The sequence below is a fragment of the Oncorhynchus mykiss genome, chromosome 5 (assembly GCF_013265735.2).
Source record: "Oncorhynchus mykiss isolate Arlee chromosome 5, USDA_OmykA_1.1, whole genome shotgun sequence".
NCBI classification, from domain to species: Eukaryota; Metazoa; Chordata; class Actinopteri; order Salmoniformes; family Salmonidae; genus Oncorhynchus; species Oncorhynchus mykiss.
The window spans coordinates 46,279,414-46,292,703 of record NC_048569.1 but is presented as its reverse complement, the minus strand read 5'-3'; the positions used below and the strand labels follow the sequence as shown (position 1 = coordinate 46,292,703).

General features: G+C 44.4%; 1 protein-coding gene across 4 annotated transcripts in view; it reads right to left on the bottom strand.

Annotated features, from left to right (window-relative positions):
* LOC110523953 (tyrosine-protein kinase JAK2) overlaps window positions 1-13,290 on the bottom strand; it is a 77,423-nt gene that overhangs the window by 7,873 nt on the left and 56,260 nt on the right. For 3 of the 4 annotated variants that reach the window (XR_002473508.2, XM_021603119.2, XM_021603121.2), the window contains 9 exons: window positions 8,456-8,613; window positions 8,262-8,373; window positions 7,843-8,032; window positions 6,757-6,878; window positions 6,386-6,520; window positions 4,651-4,738; window positions 1,582-1,709; window positions 913-1,051; window positions 224-375 (listed from right to left, as the gene is read on the bottom strand). Coding sequence is in view for 3 of the 4 variants with exons in the window: in XM_021603119.2 (XP_021458794.2) it covers window positions 224-375; window positions 913-1,051; window positions 1,582-1,709; window positions 4,651-4,738; window positions 6,386-6,520; window positions 6,757-6,878; window positions 7,843-8,032; window positions 8,262-8,373; window positions 8,456-8,613 (1,224 nt within the window). In the remaining variant the exon portion in view is untranslated. The remainder of the gene's footprint in view (window positions 1-223; window positions 376-912; window positions 1,052-1,581; window positions 1,710-4,650; window positions 4,739-6,385; window positions 6,521-6,756; window positions 6,879-7,842; window positions 8,033-8,261; window positions 8,374-8,455; window positions 8,614-13,290) is intronic. The other variant, XM_021603120.2, reaches the window with a different exon arrangement.

The window sequence follows — 13,290 nt, the reverse complement described above, 5'->3', positions numbered from 1 at the left end:
GCTTTTCATTTCCTGCCTTTTATTTGACTTCCTGCTTGTGAACTACCTTGATATTTGGGTGTAATTTACAGTGTGCTATACAAACAACGCTACAGAAACAGGAGATAGGCTCCTGTCCTATGGGCCATTCTGGCTCGGACATGACTTTCAAACTAAATGAACTATTTATTATTGCTGTGATTAATATGAATTGCCCAACAACAACACTTCCCCCAGTCTTTACCTTGGAGCAGTCCAGTGTGCTGAGTGGTTTGTCTCCTCCACTACAGATCTCCCACAGGGTTGTGCCGAAGGCCCACTTATCCGTGGCCAGAGTCAGGTGTCTAGGCACCTCTATACACTCTGGAGGCACCCAGGGGATACGCTCCACCAAGACTAGAGGTTATAAAGAAGAAGTATGAGTTTCCCTGTGACAATGGACTATACAGTAGTCAGCTTTAACCTACCGTTCTTCAGGTGAGGGTTGAGAGGGAGCGAGGAGTGGGTTGAGAATCAATCGGAGAGAGAAGAACTGTATAAGTTCAGGGATATTTATTTTTCTTTCGTTTTTATCATTGCCGCTGCAATAGCCACAGAAATAGCCGACATTACTTAAAGAAAAGCGCTTTGAAAAATGTCTGGAGTTTCTACCTTTGCATGCTTTCTGCATGGTTATACCCCTTTTTTGATATATTTCCTAGTATCTCCTCTTGGTGGAGGAGAGAGGAGGGGTGGCAAAGAGAGGAGTGTCCTCTAACAACGCAGTATTTGTTTCCTTTGAAATATTTCATACGTGGTGAATACCTTGCGTCAACACCGCCTGAGGAAGACTTGTTTGGTTCTAAATGCCCTGTAAATGCACTGTAAAGAACATGCATAAGTTCAGTAAAGTATCATTTCTTAGTAATAACTGATACAAGAGCTGGTGCCCACCATCTTTGGGCAGGACAGTGATGCTTATTCCAGGGTCACTCAGTTTGATGAAGGGAGGGTTCCCAGTCTTCTTGTCCTCCTCTCGGATCAACAGGACGTTCTTGGCACACACGTTTCCATGGATCAGGTTCTTATCCTCCTGTTACACACAGAATATGACAGACTGCAAATAAAAGTAATACCATTACGGTGCCACACACACACACACACTTGTATTTTATATGTTGCATTGGACAGAGAGGAGAGAGAAAGTGGGAAAGATAGAAGCGTGCATCACATACAGTAGACCAGGGTTTCCTAAACTCGGTCCTCGGGATCTTAAGGGGTGCACGTTTCGATTTTTTGCCCTAGCACTACACAGCTGATTGAAATAGTCAACTAATCATGAAGCTTCACAGTGGACTGTAGGTCAGATTCGAACCCATGTCAACTCTGGTATGGGTGTTGTAGGCAGCGGCACTGACTGCTAGACCACCCAGGTCACATAGCGGACACTGAGCCGAAGCGATTTACAGTGATTGCATACATTTAGTGTGTGTGTGAACCCTGGAGGTTCTTCTAGGAGATGAAGATTAGGGTCTTACTAGGTCATTGTTTGCACCTATGTGGTGTATGTGGCAATGAAACTTCTTAAATGTGTTACTGTATAACTGATTGGATTGGTCGTACCAGGTAATGCATAGCCCAGGCTAGCTGCTTGGCCACCTCTAGCTTCCAGGTGATGTTCACAGAGCTCTTATTCTTCTTCAGGTATGTATCCAGGGAGCCAAGCTTCACATACTCCTGAACCATCATGTCTGAAAAGCAACGGATTATAATTCAACAATCACAGCTGTACTACCGCAGCACAATACAGTGATACGTGCCAAATTGTACAAAAAGGGGACTTCAAACTGCCATAGAACTCCATGTTGCCGCGATGAGGGCAAGCCATTTCCAAGCTTCTAATGGTTAATAAGGACTGTTGGGTAAAAGCATCCAATCTCCATCTCTATCTACCCACAGGGATGCTGGCCCATGTTGACTCCAATGCTTCCCACAGTTGTGTCAAGTTGGTTGGATGGTGGACCATTAACACACACGGGAAACTGTTGATGGTGGAAAAACCTAGCAGCGTTAAACCTCTTGACTCAAACCGGTGCGCCTGGTACCTACTACCATACACCATTCAAAGGCCCATTCACCCTCTGAATTGCACACATACACAATCCACGTCTCAAATGTCTCAAGGCTTAAAACACCTTCTTTAACCTGTCTCCTCCCCTTCATCTATACTGATTGAAGTGGAGTTAACAAGTGACATCAATAAGGATATCGATTTCACCTGGTCGGTCGACGTCATGGAAAGAGCACGTGTTCTTAATGTTTTGTAGAGTCATGGCCAAAAGTTGAGAGAATGACACAAATATTAATTTTCAAAGTTTGCTGCCTCAATGTCTTTAGATATTTTTGTCAGATGTTACTATGGAATACTGAAGTATAATTACAAGCATTTCATAAGTGTCAAAGGCACTTTTATTGACAATTACATGAAGTTGATGCAGAGAGACAATATTTGCAGTGTTGACCCTCTTTTTCAAGACCTCTGCAATCCGCCCTGGTATGCAGTCAATTAACTTCTGGGCCACATCCTGACTTATGGCAGCCCATTCTTGCATAATCAATATTTGGAGTTTGTCAGAATTTGTGGGTTTTTGTTTGTCCACCCGCCTCTTGAGGATTGACCACAAGTTCTCAGTGGGATTAAAGTCTGGGGAGTTACCTGTTTTGTTCCCCGACCCACTTAGTTATCACTTTTGCCTTATGACAAGGTGCTCCATCATGCTGGAAAAGACATTGTTCGTCACCAAACTGTTCCTGGATGGTTGGGAGAAGTTGCTCTCGGAGGATGTGTTGGTACCATTCTTTATTGATGGCTGTGTTCTTAGGCAAAGTTGTGAGTGAGCCCACTCCCTTGACTGAGAAGCAACCCCACACATGAATGGTCTCAGGATGCTTTACTGATGGCATGACACAGGACTGATTGTAGCGCTCACCTTGTCTTCTCCGGACAAGCTTTTTTCCGGATGTCCCAAACAATCGGAAAGGGGATTCATCAAAGAAAATGACTTTACCCCAGTCCTCAGCAGTCCAATCTCTGTACCTTTTGCAGAATATCAGTCTGCCCCTGATGTTTTTCCTGGAGAGAAGTGGCTTCTTTGCTGCCCTTCTTGACACTAGGCCATCCTCCAAAAGTCTTCGCCTCGCTGTGCGTGCAGATGCACTCACACCTGCCTGCTGCCATTCCTGAGCAAGCTCTGTACTGGTGGTGCCCCGATCCCGCAGCTGAATCAACTTTAGGAGATGGTCCTGGTGCTTGCTGGACTTTCTTGGGCGCCCTGAAGCCTTCTTCACAACAATTGAACCGCTCTCCTTGAAGTTCTTGATGATCCGATAAATGGTTGATTTAGGTGCAATCTTACTGGCAGCAATATCCTTGCCTGTGAAGCCCTTTTTGTGCAAAGCAATGATGACAGCACGTGTTTCCTTGCAGGTAACCATGGTTGACAGAGGAAGAACAATGATTCCAAGCACCACCCTCCTTTTGAAGATTACAGTCTGTTATTCAAACTCAATCAGCATGACAGAGTGATCTCCAGCCTTGTCCTCGTCAACACTCACACCTGTGTTTTAACGAGAGGGTCACTGACATGATGTCAGCTGGTCCTTTTGTGGCAGCGCTTAAATGCAGTGGAAATGTTTTGGGGGGATTCAGTTCATTTGCATGGCAAAGAGGGACTTTGGAATTAATTGCAATTCATCTGATCACTCTTCATAACATTCTGGAGTATATGAAAATTGCCATCATACAAACTGAGGCAGCAGACTTTGTGAACATTTATATTTGTGTCATTCTCAAAACTTTTGGCCACGACTGTACACTCAGTTTATAGTGCCCTACAGACACTTATTGTACACCTTGTATATGTGGAAGGGTTTCTTATGCCACAGAATGTGGAAAAGGCCATCCTTTCTATCCTTAGGTTTTAAGTATTAATGTCACATGCCCAAGTACAGTGAAATGCCTTTCTTTCAAGCACTAAACCCAACAATGCAGTAATCAATAACAATGTAATACTAAAAATAACATAAGGTAGGTGTTCTTAATGGTTTGTACACACCGTGTATAGAGCAAGGCCTGCTTTATATGCTGTGCCAGCACTTGATGTATTAGCTGCCTGCTCCAGTCATTACATCATAGGATTAACCCAGGGCATCAGTCTATTCAGTAGTCACAGGTCACAGCTACTGTAAGCCTTTTAGTCCAGGCAGACAGTGTGGTGACCAATGCTGGCCCTGATGCTAACCCACAGTGAACACGGACCATGTGGCCAGGGTCATGTTCATTAGGCACCAAATGGAAGAAAACTGAAAAAAAGGGAGGGACTACCTGGACTTGTCCAATAAAAAAAACACCTTTTCGTGTTCTGTTACGTGCCTTAATGAACATGACCCCGTTGTGTTCAATCCTGCCTCAGCAGGACTCCATTAGAAAAACACCCTTATCCCATCATAATAGACACCTTCACTGATCCTCAGACAGATGACACTGACTGCAGAGACAGACATAGGTCAACAGTGTTGTAGAGAGGGCAGGGAAGTAGGGAGAGTTCAGGGGCTATGGTTGGGAGGGAGAGGTAGGCTATCAGAGGAAATGGCGGGAGGAACAGAATGTCTGAATTGTGGGATGTCACTTACTTTCCTCCCCGCAGACACACACGCCATAGTTGAGGAGCATGTGCTTATGGGACAGCTGGCTCATCATACTGGCGGCTTCAAAGAACGACTGGTGAGAGACACAATTGAAAATGCAAACATAGCAAATTAACAAATTCCATTTGCAAAACAAAATTTTCCGGTCCCTTTCAACAGTGGTAGGAAAAGTACACAATTGTCATACTTGAGTAAAGGTAAAGATTCCTTAATAGAAAATGACTCAAGTAAAAGTCGGCCAGTAAAATACTACTTGAGTAAAAGTCTAAAAGTATTTGGTTTGAAATATATCAAAAGTAAATGGAATTGCTCAAATATACTTAAGTACCAAAAGAAAAATTCAAAATAATTTTCTTTTTTTCTTTAGCCAGGGCCACACTCAGACATAATTTGCTAAATGAAGCATGTGTGTGTTAGTGAGTCCATCAGATCAGAGGCAGTGGGGATGACCTGGGATGTTCTCTTGATAAGTGTGTAAATTGGACAATTTTCCTGTCCAAGTGTAACGAGTACTTTTGCGTGTCGGGGAAAATGAACTGAGTAAAAAGTCCTTTATTTTCTTTAGGAATGTAATGAAGTAAAAGTAGGCAAAAATATTATTAGTAAAGTACAGATACCAAAAAACTACGTACAGTTGAAGTCGGAAGTTTACATACACCTTAGCCAAATACATTTAAACTCAGTTTTTCACAATTCCTGACATTTAATCCTAACTTCCTGTCTCAGGCCTCCCGGGTGGCGCAGTGGTTAAGGGCGCTGTACTGCAGCGCCAGCTGTGCCATCAGAGTCCCTGGGTTCGTGCCCAGGCTCTGTCATTACCGGCCGCGACCGGGAGGTCCGTGGGGCGACACACAATTGGCCTAGCGTCGCCCGGGTTAGGGAGGGCTTGGTCGGTAGGGGTGTCCTTGTCTCATCGCGCATCAGCGACTCCTGTGGCGGGCCGGGCGCAGTGTGCGCTAACCAAGGTGGCCAGGTGCACGGTGTTTCCTCCGACACATTGGTGCGGCTGGCTTCCGGGTTGGATGCGCGCTGTGTTAAGAAGCAGTGCGGCTTGGTTGGGTTGTGTATCGGAGGACGCATGACTTTCAACCTTCGTCTCTCCCGAACCCGTACGGGAGTTGTAGCGATGAGACAAGATAGTAGCTACTACAATAATTGGATACCACGAAATTCAACAACAACAAAAAATATAAATAAAAAATCCCCGTCTTAGGTCAGTTAGGATCACCACTTTATTTTAAGAATGTGAAATGTCAGAATAATAGTAGAGAGAATGATTTGTTTCAGCTTTTATTTATTTCATCACATTTATTTCATTCCAAACAATTGTTGGAAAAATGACGTGTGTCATGCACAAAGTAGATGTCCTAACCGACTTGCCAAAACTATAGATTGTTGTTAACAAAAAATTTGTGGAATTGTTGAAAAACGAGTTTTAAATGACTCCAACCTAAGTGTATGTAAACTTCCGACTTCAACTGTAAGTAGTACTTTAAAGTATTTTTTACTTCAGTACTTTACACCACTGCTTTCAAAAATGGATGCAGACTTGTATTCAAGTCAAATCAAGACTAGCTCCTGAACATTACAGCTCTCTTAGGGTCATATCCTAACTTGGATTTGGATTGAAAGAGTTTTCACTTTTTCATGCATTGATTTCAATCAAAGACTAAGTTAAGATGAATCTCTTACTGATGTGAGAGTCATTTTCTTAACTAACCTCGGAGTAGTTGCGATGGGCCTTGTCCAGGATCTTGACAATGACATCCATCTGGTGAATCTCTCCATAGTCCCCAAGCTCCTTCCTCACGCCACAGAAGATCTTAGTGAATGTTCCCTGACCCAGACTATCTTTCTGTAACACACAGGGAACACAATCAATTCCCTGGTGGATAAGTGGCAGGTCTGTTACTACCCCCAACCTACACAATAATCGCCTCTTCAGAAGTATTTTTTGTACGTGTGTGTGTGTTTGTACAGAACCCAGTGGCCTCTGCTCTCAACCTAATTGACCAGAGCGATTCATTTTTAGTAATGAGTGAGGAGGAATACGGATAGGTAGAAAAATAGTGTTTGAGAGAGGTATCTTACGATGACAAGGTCCTCCTTGCGTATCTTGTGGAACACCATCTGGCTAATGTGTCTGTGGAGGGAGGGGGAGAGCGGTACCTCAGCACCCTGGTTACCCCTGCAGACCAACAGGTTAGACTTGTCTGCAGAAAGATGGGACAGAGATGAAGATGTAGAGTTAGGGGTATATAAAGAGATTGTCTTTGTCTCCCCCGTAACTCCTTAAGTAACCTGTGAATATAGTGTAGAACGCAACTAGTGGGTTACATACATTTTGTTATTGTATGTGAGTCAAGACCGGGAGGGGGACAAGAGGTCAGAGACCGAGCCAAGACCAGAAAAATGCAAGTCCAATTCAAGACTAAATGTCACCAGTCACATTTTGACTTAATGGGTGGGACCGTTTTTACAAAAACGTATGGAAACAGGTCACTGCGCAACAGCGAACAGTAGTTTTCCCACAGTCTAGCTAGCTTTTGTTGTTGGCTAGTTTGCAGCGGTTGCAGCAGGTATCAAAGACGATGTTGTTGCTAATTTGTTAGCTTCTTCCTTTCAAGAATAACTTTGAACAAGAAGTTCCAAATTATCATCATCTGGTGAGCGGAACTGTGTTTTGTATTGCAGCGCTTGCTGTTAGCCATCTCTTTGAAAATAACTTCTGTGCCTTAACCATTGTTGCATTCAAAGTGGAACCGACAGCATTTTAGCAACATGAAATCTTATTAGAATCGGTTCATATAAATCGCACTTTAGAAAGTATTCAGTATTTAGGGTCGTTGCCCTGATGGAAGGTGAACCTTCTCCCCAGTCCGAGGTCCTGAGTGCTCTGGAGTAGGTTTTCATCAAGGATCTCTCTGTACTTTGCTGCATTCATCCTTTCCTCGATCCGTGTGTCACGTCTCCTTTTGAAGGATAGTGCATTATTTGTTTATTAAACTCCTGTGAGAATATAGATCGAGAGTCAAGTGTGGCTGGAGAGCGAGCCCAAACGTTTCCCCAAATTGCTAACATTGGTCAATGAAATCAAGTAGGACAGTTTATGTTATTGTTATAAACACAAAAACACAGCTATGACCCATTGTTGCTCCTTATCCCCTGACCTCTCACCTTTGTCCTTTGGCGGGCAGCACTTGGTGAACTTGAAGATGTATCCGTCAGAGCGCAGCGCCTCCTTCTGGTAGCAGTGGAGCAGCTCCCTTAGAGAGCTGAAGCTCTTCTTAGCCCCAGAGAGGACGTACTCTCCCTGGTCTGTCTTCACTATCTGGCAGTGCTTAAACTCCACCAGGCTGTCACTCTGCTTCAGAGAAGAGAGGGGGAACAGGTTAAAGACAGATACACACAGAGACAGACATACACTTTTGACAGTAAGGTTATATAATGTACACATGAGGAGAAAGGCTACCATAAGTCTGTTCTGGACTAAACATGAATAGTTTTAGTTTTAAAGTTAGAGCAGTTGGTCAGGGGACTCTGGGGCCACTCAATCCATCAGGTCACACAGCACCAGTATCATGCATTGTACTCACCCCCACTACAAAGGTCAGGAAGTATTTGTTGTAGTCCTTAGGGCTGCTGCGGAGGATGTACAGACCCTTATGATTCCCAGACCGTCGCAGCTTACTGGTCGCAAACTCCACCCTGAGGACAGAGATGGAGAGGACAGATGGGTTCAGTCATGGTTGAGTGTGAGCGTGAGCGTACGCACACACACTTGACTTACGAAACCGGGCCGTGACAGTAGCTCTGAATGGCCTCCAGCAGCTTAGGGGGCGCCGTCTCTTTACACAGGTAGTGGTGGGAGTCTGCTATGAGCCGGTAGTAGCCATCCACCAAGGACACAAAGGACAGAGCCTCGGACAGGGAACGGAACTCCAGCTCCTGTGTAGTAGGGGAGAGAGAGAGAGAGCGAGAGCGAGAGAGAGGAGAGAGACAGTTTAAAGAAGATGGAGGAAAAGAGAGGGTTGGGTCAGTACTCTGACATGCTTTTCTACGGAAAAGGCCTCGTTGTTCCTTTGTGCCAGATATGAACCAGCAACCTGACAAGGCCGACGTAATTAATCTGGTCAACACTAGGGCTGTTTGTGGTAACCGTATTTACCACCACACTGGGTAGCTGCAGGAACAGGTTTGGAGAGCCCGTGGCATACAACGTTTGGGCGAAATATCAACTGTCCCGCAACGTGAGGCTTCATGCTCCTCGAACAGTGGTTGATGTGTGGAGTGAAATAACTGGAGTAGCCTACCCAGCATGACTGAAAAAAATACAAATAAACTTCTTTTTTTTTTTTAACTGTGGAAAAGCAGCCTCCATTCACTGTCTCAGTATGTGTAGACCATGTATCTGATGCTGTCTGGACAAAAGGAGTATAGCATGTCATACTTTTTTCTGTCCAGACAGCTTCCGACACATGGGCTACATATAGTAAGAGAGGGGCTCTGTTTCGCTCGCTAGTTTCAGCAGAGAGGAAGAGGCGAAGCGAGAGGGTTCCCTCTTGCAAAAATCTTCCCTGAATAAGCCCAATGCGTTTCTATGGGCATACTGTAATATGCACACCTAAGATTGTCGCCTGCACTCCTGCCTTTGGGACGACGACTCACATTGCTAGGGTGGAGACATGCGTATTTCATCATTATATACAGATCTCTGGTTTCAGCCACTTTCGAATTAGAAAGGGAAGTTGGCGGGTGCATAGTGCACTGTTCAGATGCGGACTTCCCCTAAAGTAAATTGACGTATTCTATAATTACTCCTGTCTAAATAAAATCATTCCAAATACTTTATCAGAGAGCTTGACTTAGCCACAGAGGATCATAATCTTCTTTGAAACAAAATAGCTGTGGGTTGTTTTAAAAATCACAAGCTCATAGGCCTATGCCTATTTTGGAAGCTCACAATTTGGGCAGCGCATGTGGCAATAGGCCTAGCTGATTATTGTGTTTGCGGCTGTCAGTGAAAAGCATCTAAAATGTGTTTAGATAATGTGTCTTGAGTATAATTTTTTAAAAATTAGACAAATATATGGCCTTCCCTCTCCAGAATGCAAGCACTCGGCTCTCCAGAATATGCTTCGCTCTCTCCCGCCTATTCTTGCACATTCATTGTTTCATTGTGTGAATTGTTTTCCCTTTGATTGTTTATTCAAGGCTGTTGGGTTGACGGTTTCATTAATCGCAATAATTAATCGATATTAAATAAAGAGATGATTGTTTGAAGAAATGACGTCTCTCTCAGTACTGAATTTCCAAGACACCCGTAGGCCTAGTAAATTTCCCCGTTAATCCCCGTCATTTGGTTACATTCATTTATGTTATTGCATGTACTACAGTAATTTACCGTTCTCATTCCCAGAGAGGAAACGTTGAATGCAGAGTTCACCACCTGCTACACTTGTGAGAAACAAGTTTTGGTTAATTTCATAACCATCATTTTTTTCATTGCCTTTTGTTTGGAGTGCCCCATGTGAGCAATGAGCATGTGTGTGGTTTCTCTGCGCCTGAGCACGCCAACCTGCTCAGTTGATACATAGTTGCACTTCACTAGCGATAGCTCAAGACAGGTCAGAATGAAAGGGAGGCAAACAGGAGGAGTAGAAAGATTCATGTGATTGAAAGAATCTAGATTTTAATCTGGAGATTTCCTGTTTTTATTTGTCAGCTTTAGGCCGATGTATTTGACTTAGTTGACGACGGAAGTTATAGGCCTACTGCTGCATTGTAGGCTCTCTTGAGTTTCACGCCCTAATTCCTTTAGCCGCGTATCAATGTGTCCATATGGCAAAGACTGATTGCTCCTGCATTAGTTGAATTTGAACTTTTAGATTTATATCATTTTAATTCAGATTATGATTAACCACGTGACAATAATGTTGAGAAACAATGATATTATTGAAATGAAATTGTTCCACGGAAATGTTTCCACTAATTATGACTGGCACACAGATACAGTAGGTAGAAATGTTAGGAGAAATTGTAAGCTTTCCTAAACTTGAAACTCACGCGCTGCTTATGGTCTTCATTATGACACCCAATAACAAAATTAACACACACAAAAGGTCCCGTGGGGGAAAAAAAAAAAAGAGTCCCTCTTATAGAATCAAATGCCGCCCAAATGATTTGTTCTGGTGCAGGCCCTGGAAAAGTCCGACGGGCGAAAATATGATCACTTGATGATCACAGCGTGTGCAGCCTGAGACAAAGAACAGAGCGCAACTTGTTTTGGCTACTTTCTCAAACGCATCAATAGCCTATAGTTGCACTATGCAGCCCATTTACGTTCTGATTTGTAAGACATTCTAAGACTTGTAAACATTCACAACTAAAGTCGATAGCCTATAGGACCGGTTTCAAATGATCACTTTTATGCTCAACATAGCCGCTTCGGAATGGGAAAAATATCCTTCACATTTTATCTCGCCAACCTCAATTCTATTCTTCTTACTATACAATCATAGATTTGGCACGGGACATAAGCATATCATGTCTGCTAAATGAACAAGCCTACAGCCTATGAGATGGCGCATAGCAAGATAACATACAGTAGGCCAACTCATATCCTGTTCTTCTGAAACACATTTTCTTTATATTACGTTATACGTTATTACGTTATATTATATTATTTATTGTGATGGTATATATTACATTGATTTATTAGAAAGTTTTCAATATGTAAATGTTCCAAGTGCGCAGATGAGCAGCTTGTATGCATGGAGGCCTGGAGATGCTGAATGTGTTTGTTAGTTAACGGTAAATTACCGTAAATTACCGTAAGATGATAACTGGCTGACAAAATGTAATGACCACCACAGTCCTAGTCAACACCCACAAGGCTGTGTGGCTCAACGGTATTCCAGGGCACAGCTGGAAGGGATATTCACGGTCATTTTCAACCTCTCCTTGTGCCAGTCTGTAATCCCCATGTTTCAAGATGACCACCATCATTCCTGGTCCCAAGAACTCTTAAGGCTTCATGCCACAATGACTACCGCCCTGCAGAACTCACATCTGTAATCATGAAGTGCTTAAAGAGGCTGATTATGGCACACATCAACACCCTCATCCCAGACACCCTAGAGCCACTCCAATTTGCAACCCCCCCGCAACGGATCAATAGACGACACAATCTCAATTGCACTTCACACGGCCCTAACCCACCTAGAAAAGAGGAACACCTATGTGAGAACGCTGTTCATTAACCACAGCTCAGCGATGAACATTATTGTCCCTTCCAAGCTCGCCACCAAGCTTAGGACACCGGAACACCTCCCTCTGCAACTGGATCCTGGACTTCCTGGCGGGCAGATCCCAGGTGGTGAGGGTAGGCAACGTTACCTCCGCCACGCTGACCCAAGAAACTCTTCCACACATACAAGGTGTACAAGTGGCTGTAGGGTAATAAACAGCAAAAAACGTCCTCTCACTGTCAACTGCGTTTATTTTAAGCAAACTTAACACGTGTAAATATGTGTGTGAACATAACAAGATTCAACAACTGAGACAAACTGATCAAGTTCCACAGACATGTGACTAAGAGAGATGGAACAATGTGTCCCTGAACAAAACCAAAAGTAACAGTCATTGCAGCTGGTGTCCACACCAGATACTAAGTACTGCAGTGCATCTCCTCCTCATGGACTGCACCAGATTTGCCGGTTCTTGCTGTGAGATGTTACCCCACTCTTCCACCAAGGAATGGCCCTAGCCCTCACCCTCTGATCCAACAGGTCCCAGAGGTGCTCAATGGGATTGATATCTGGGCTCTTCGCTGGCCATGGCAGAACACTGACATTCCTGTCTTGCAGGAAATCACGCACAGAACGAGCAGTATGGCTGGTGGCATTGTCATGCTGCAGGGTCATGTCAGGATGAGCCTGCAGGAAGGGTACCACATGAGGAAGGAGGATGTCTTCCCTGTAATGCACAGCGTTGAGATTTCCTGCAATGACAACAAGCTCAGTCCGATGATGCTGTGACACGCCACCCCAGACCATGACGAACCCTCCACCTCCAAATCGATCCTGCTCCAGAGTACAGGCCTCGGTGTAACGCTCATTCCTTCAACGATAAATGCGAATCCGACCATCACCCCTGGTGAGACAAGACAGTGACTCGTCAGTGAAGAGCACTTTTTGCCAGTCCTGTCTGGTCCAGCGACGGTGGATTTGTTCCCGTAGGCGACGTTGTTGCCGGTGATGTAAGGCAGGTCCTCACCAGACAACAGGCCTACAAGCCCTCAGTCCAGCTTCTCTTAGCCTATTGCGGACAGTCTGAACACTGATGGGGGGATTGTGCTTTCCTGGTGTAACTCGGGCAGTTGTTGTTGCCATCCTGTACCTGACCAGCAGGTGTGATGTTCGGATGTACCGATCCTGTGCAGGTGTTGTTACACGTGGTCTGCCACTGCGAGGACGATCAGCTGTCCTGTCTCTCTGTAGCACTGTCTAAGGGGTCTCACAGTACGGGCATTGCAATTTATTGCTCTGGCCACATCTGCAGTCCTCATGCCACCTTGCAGCATGCCTAAGGCACATTCACGCAGATGAGCAGGGACCCTGGGCA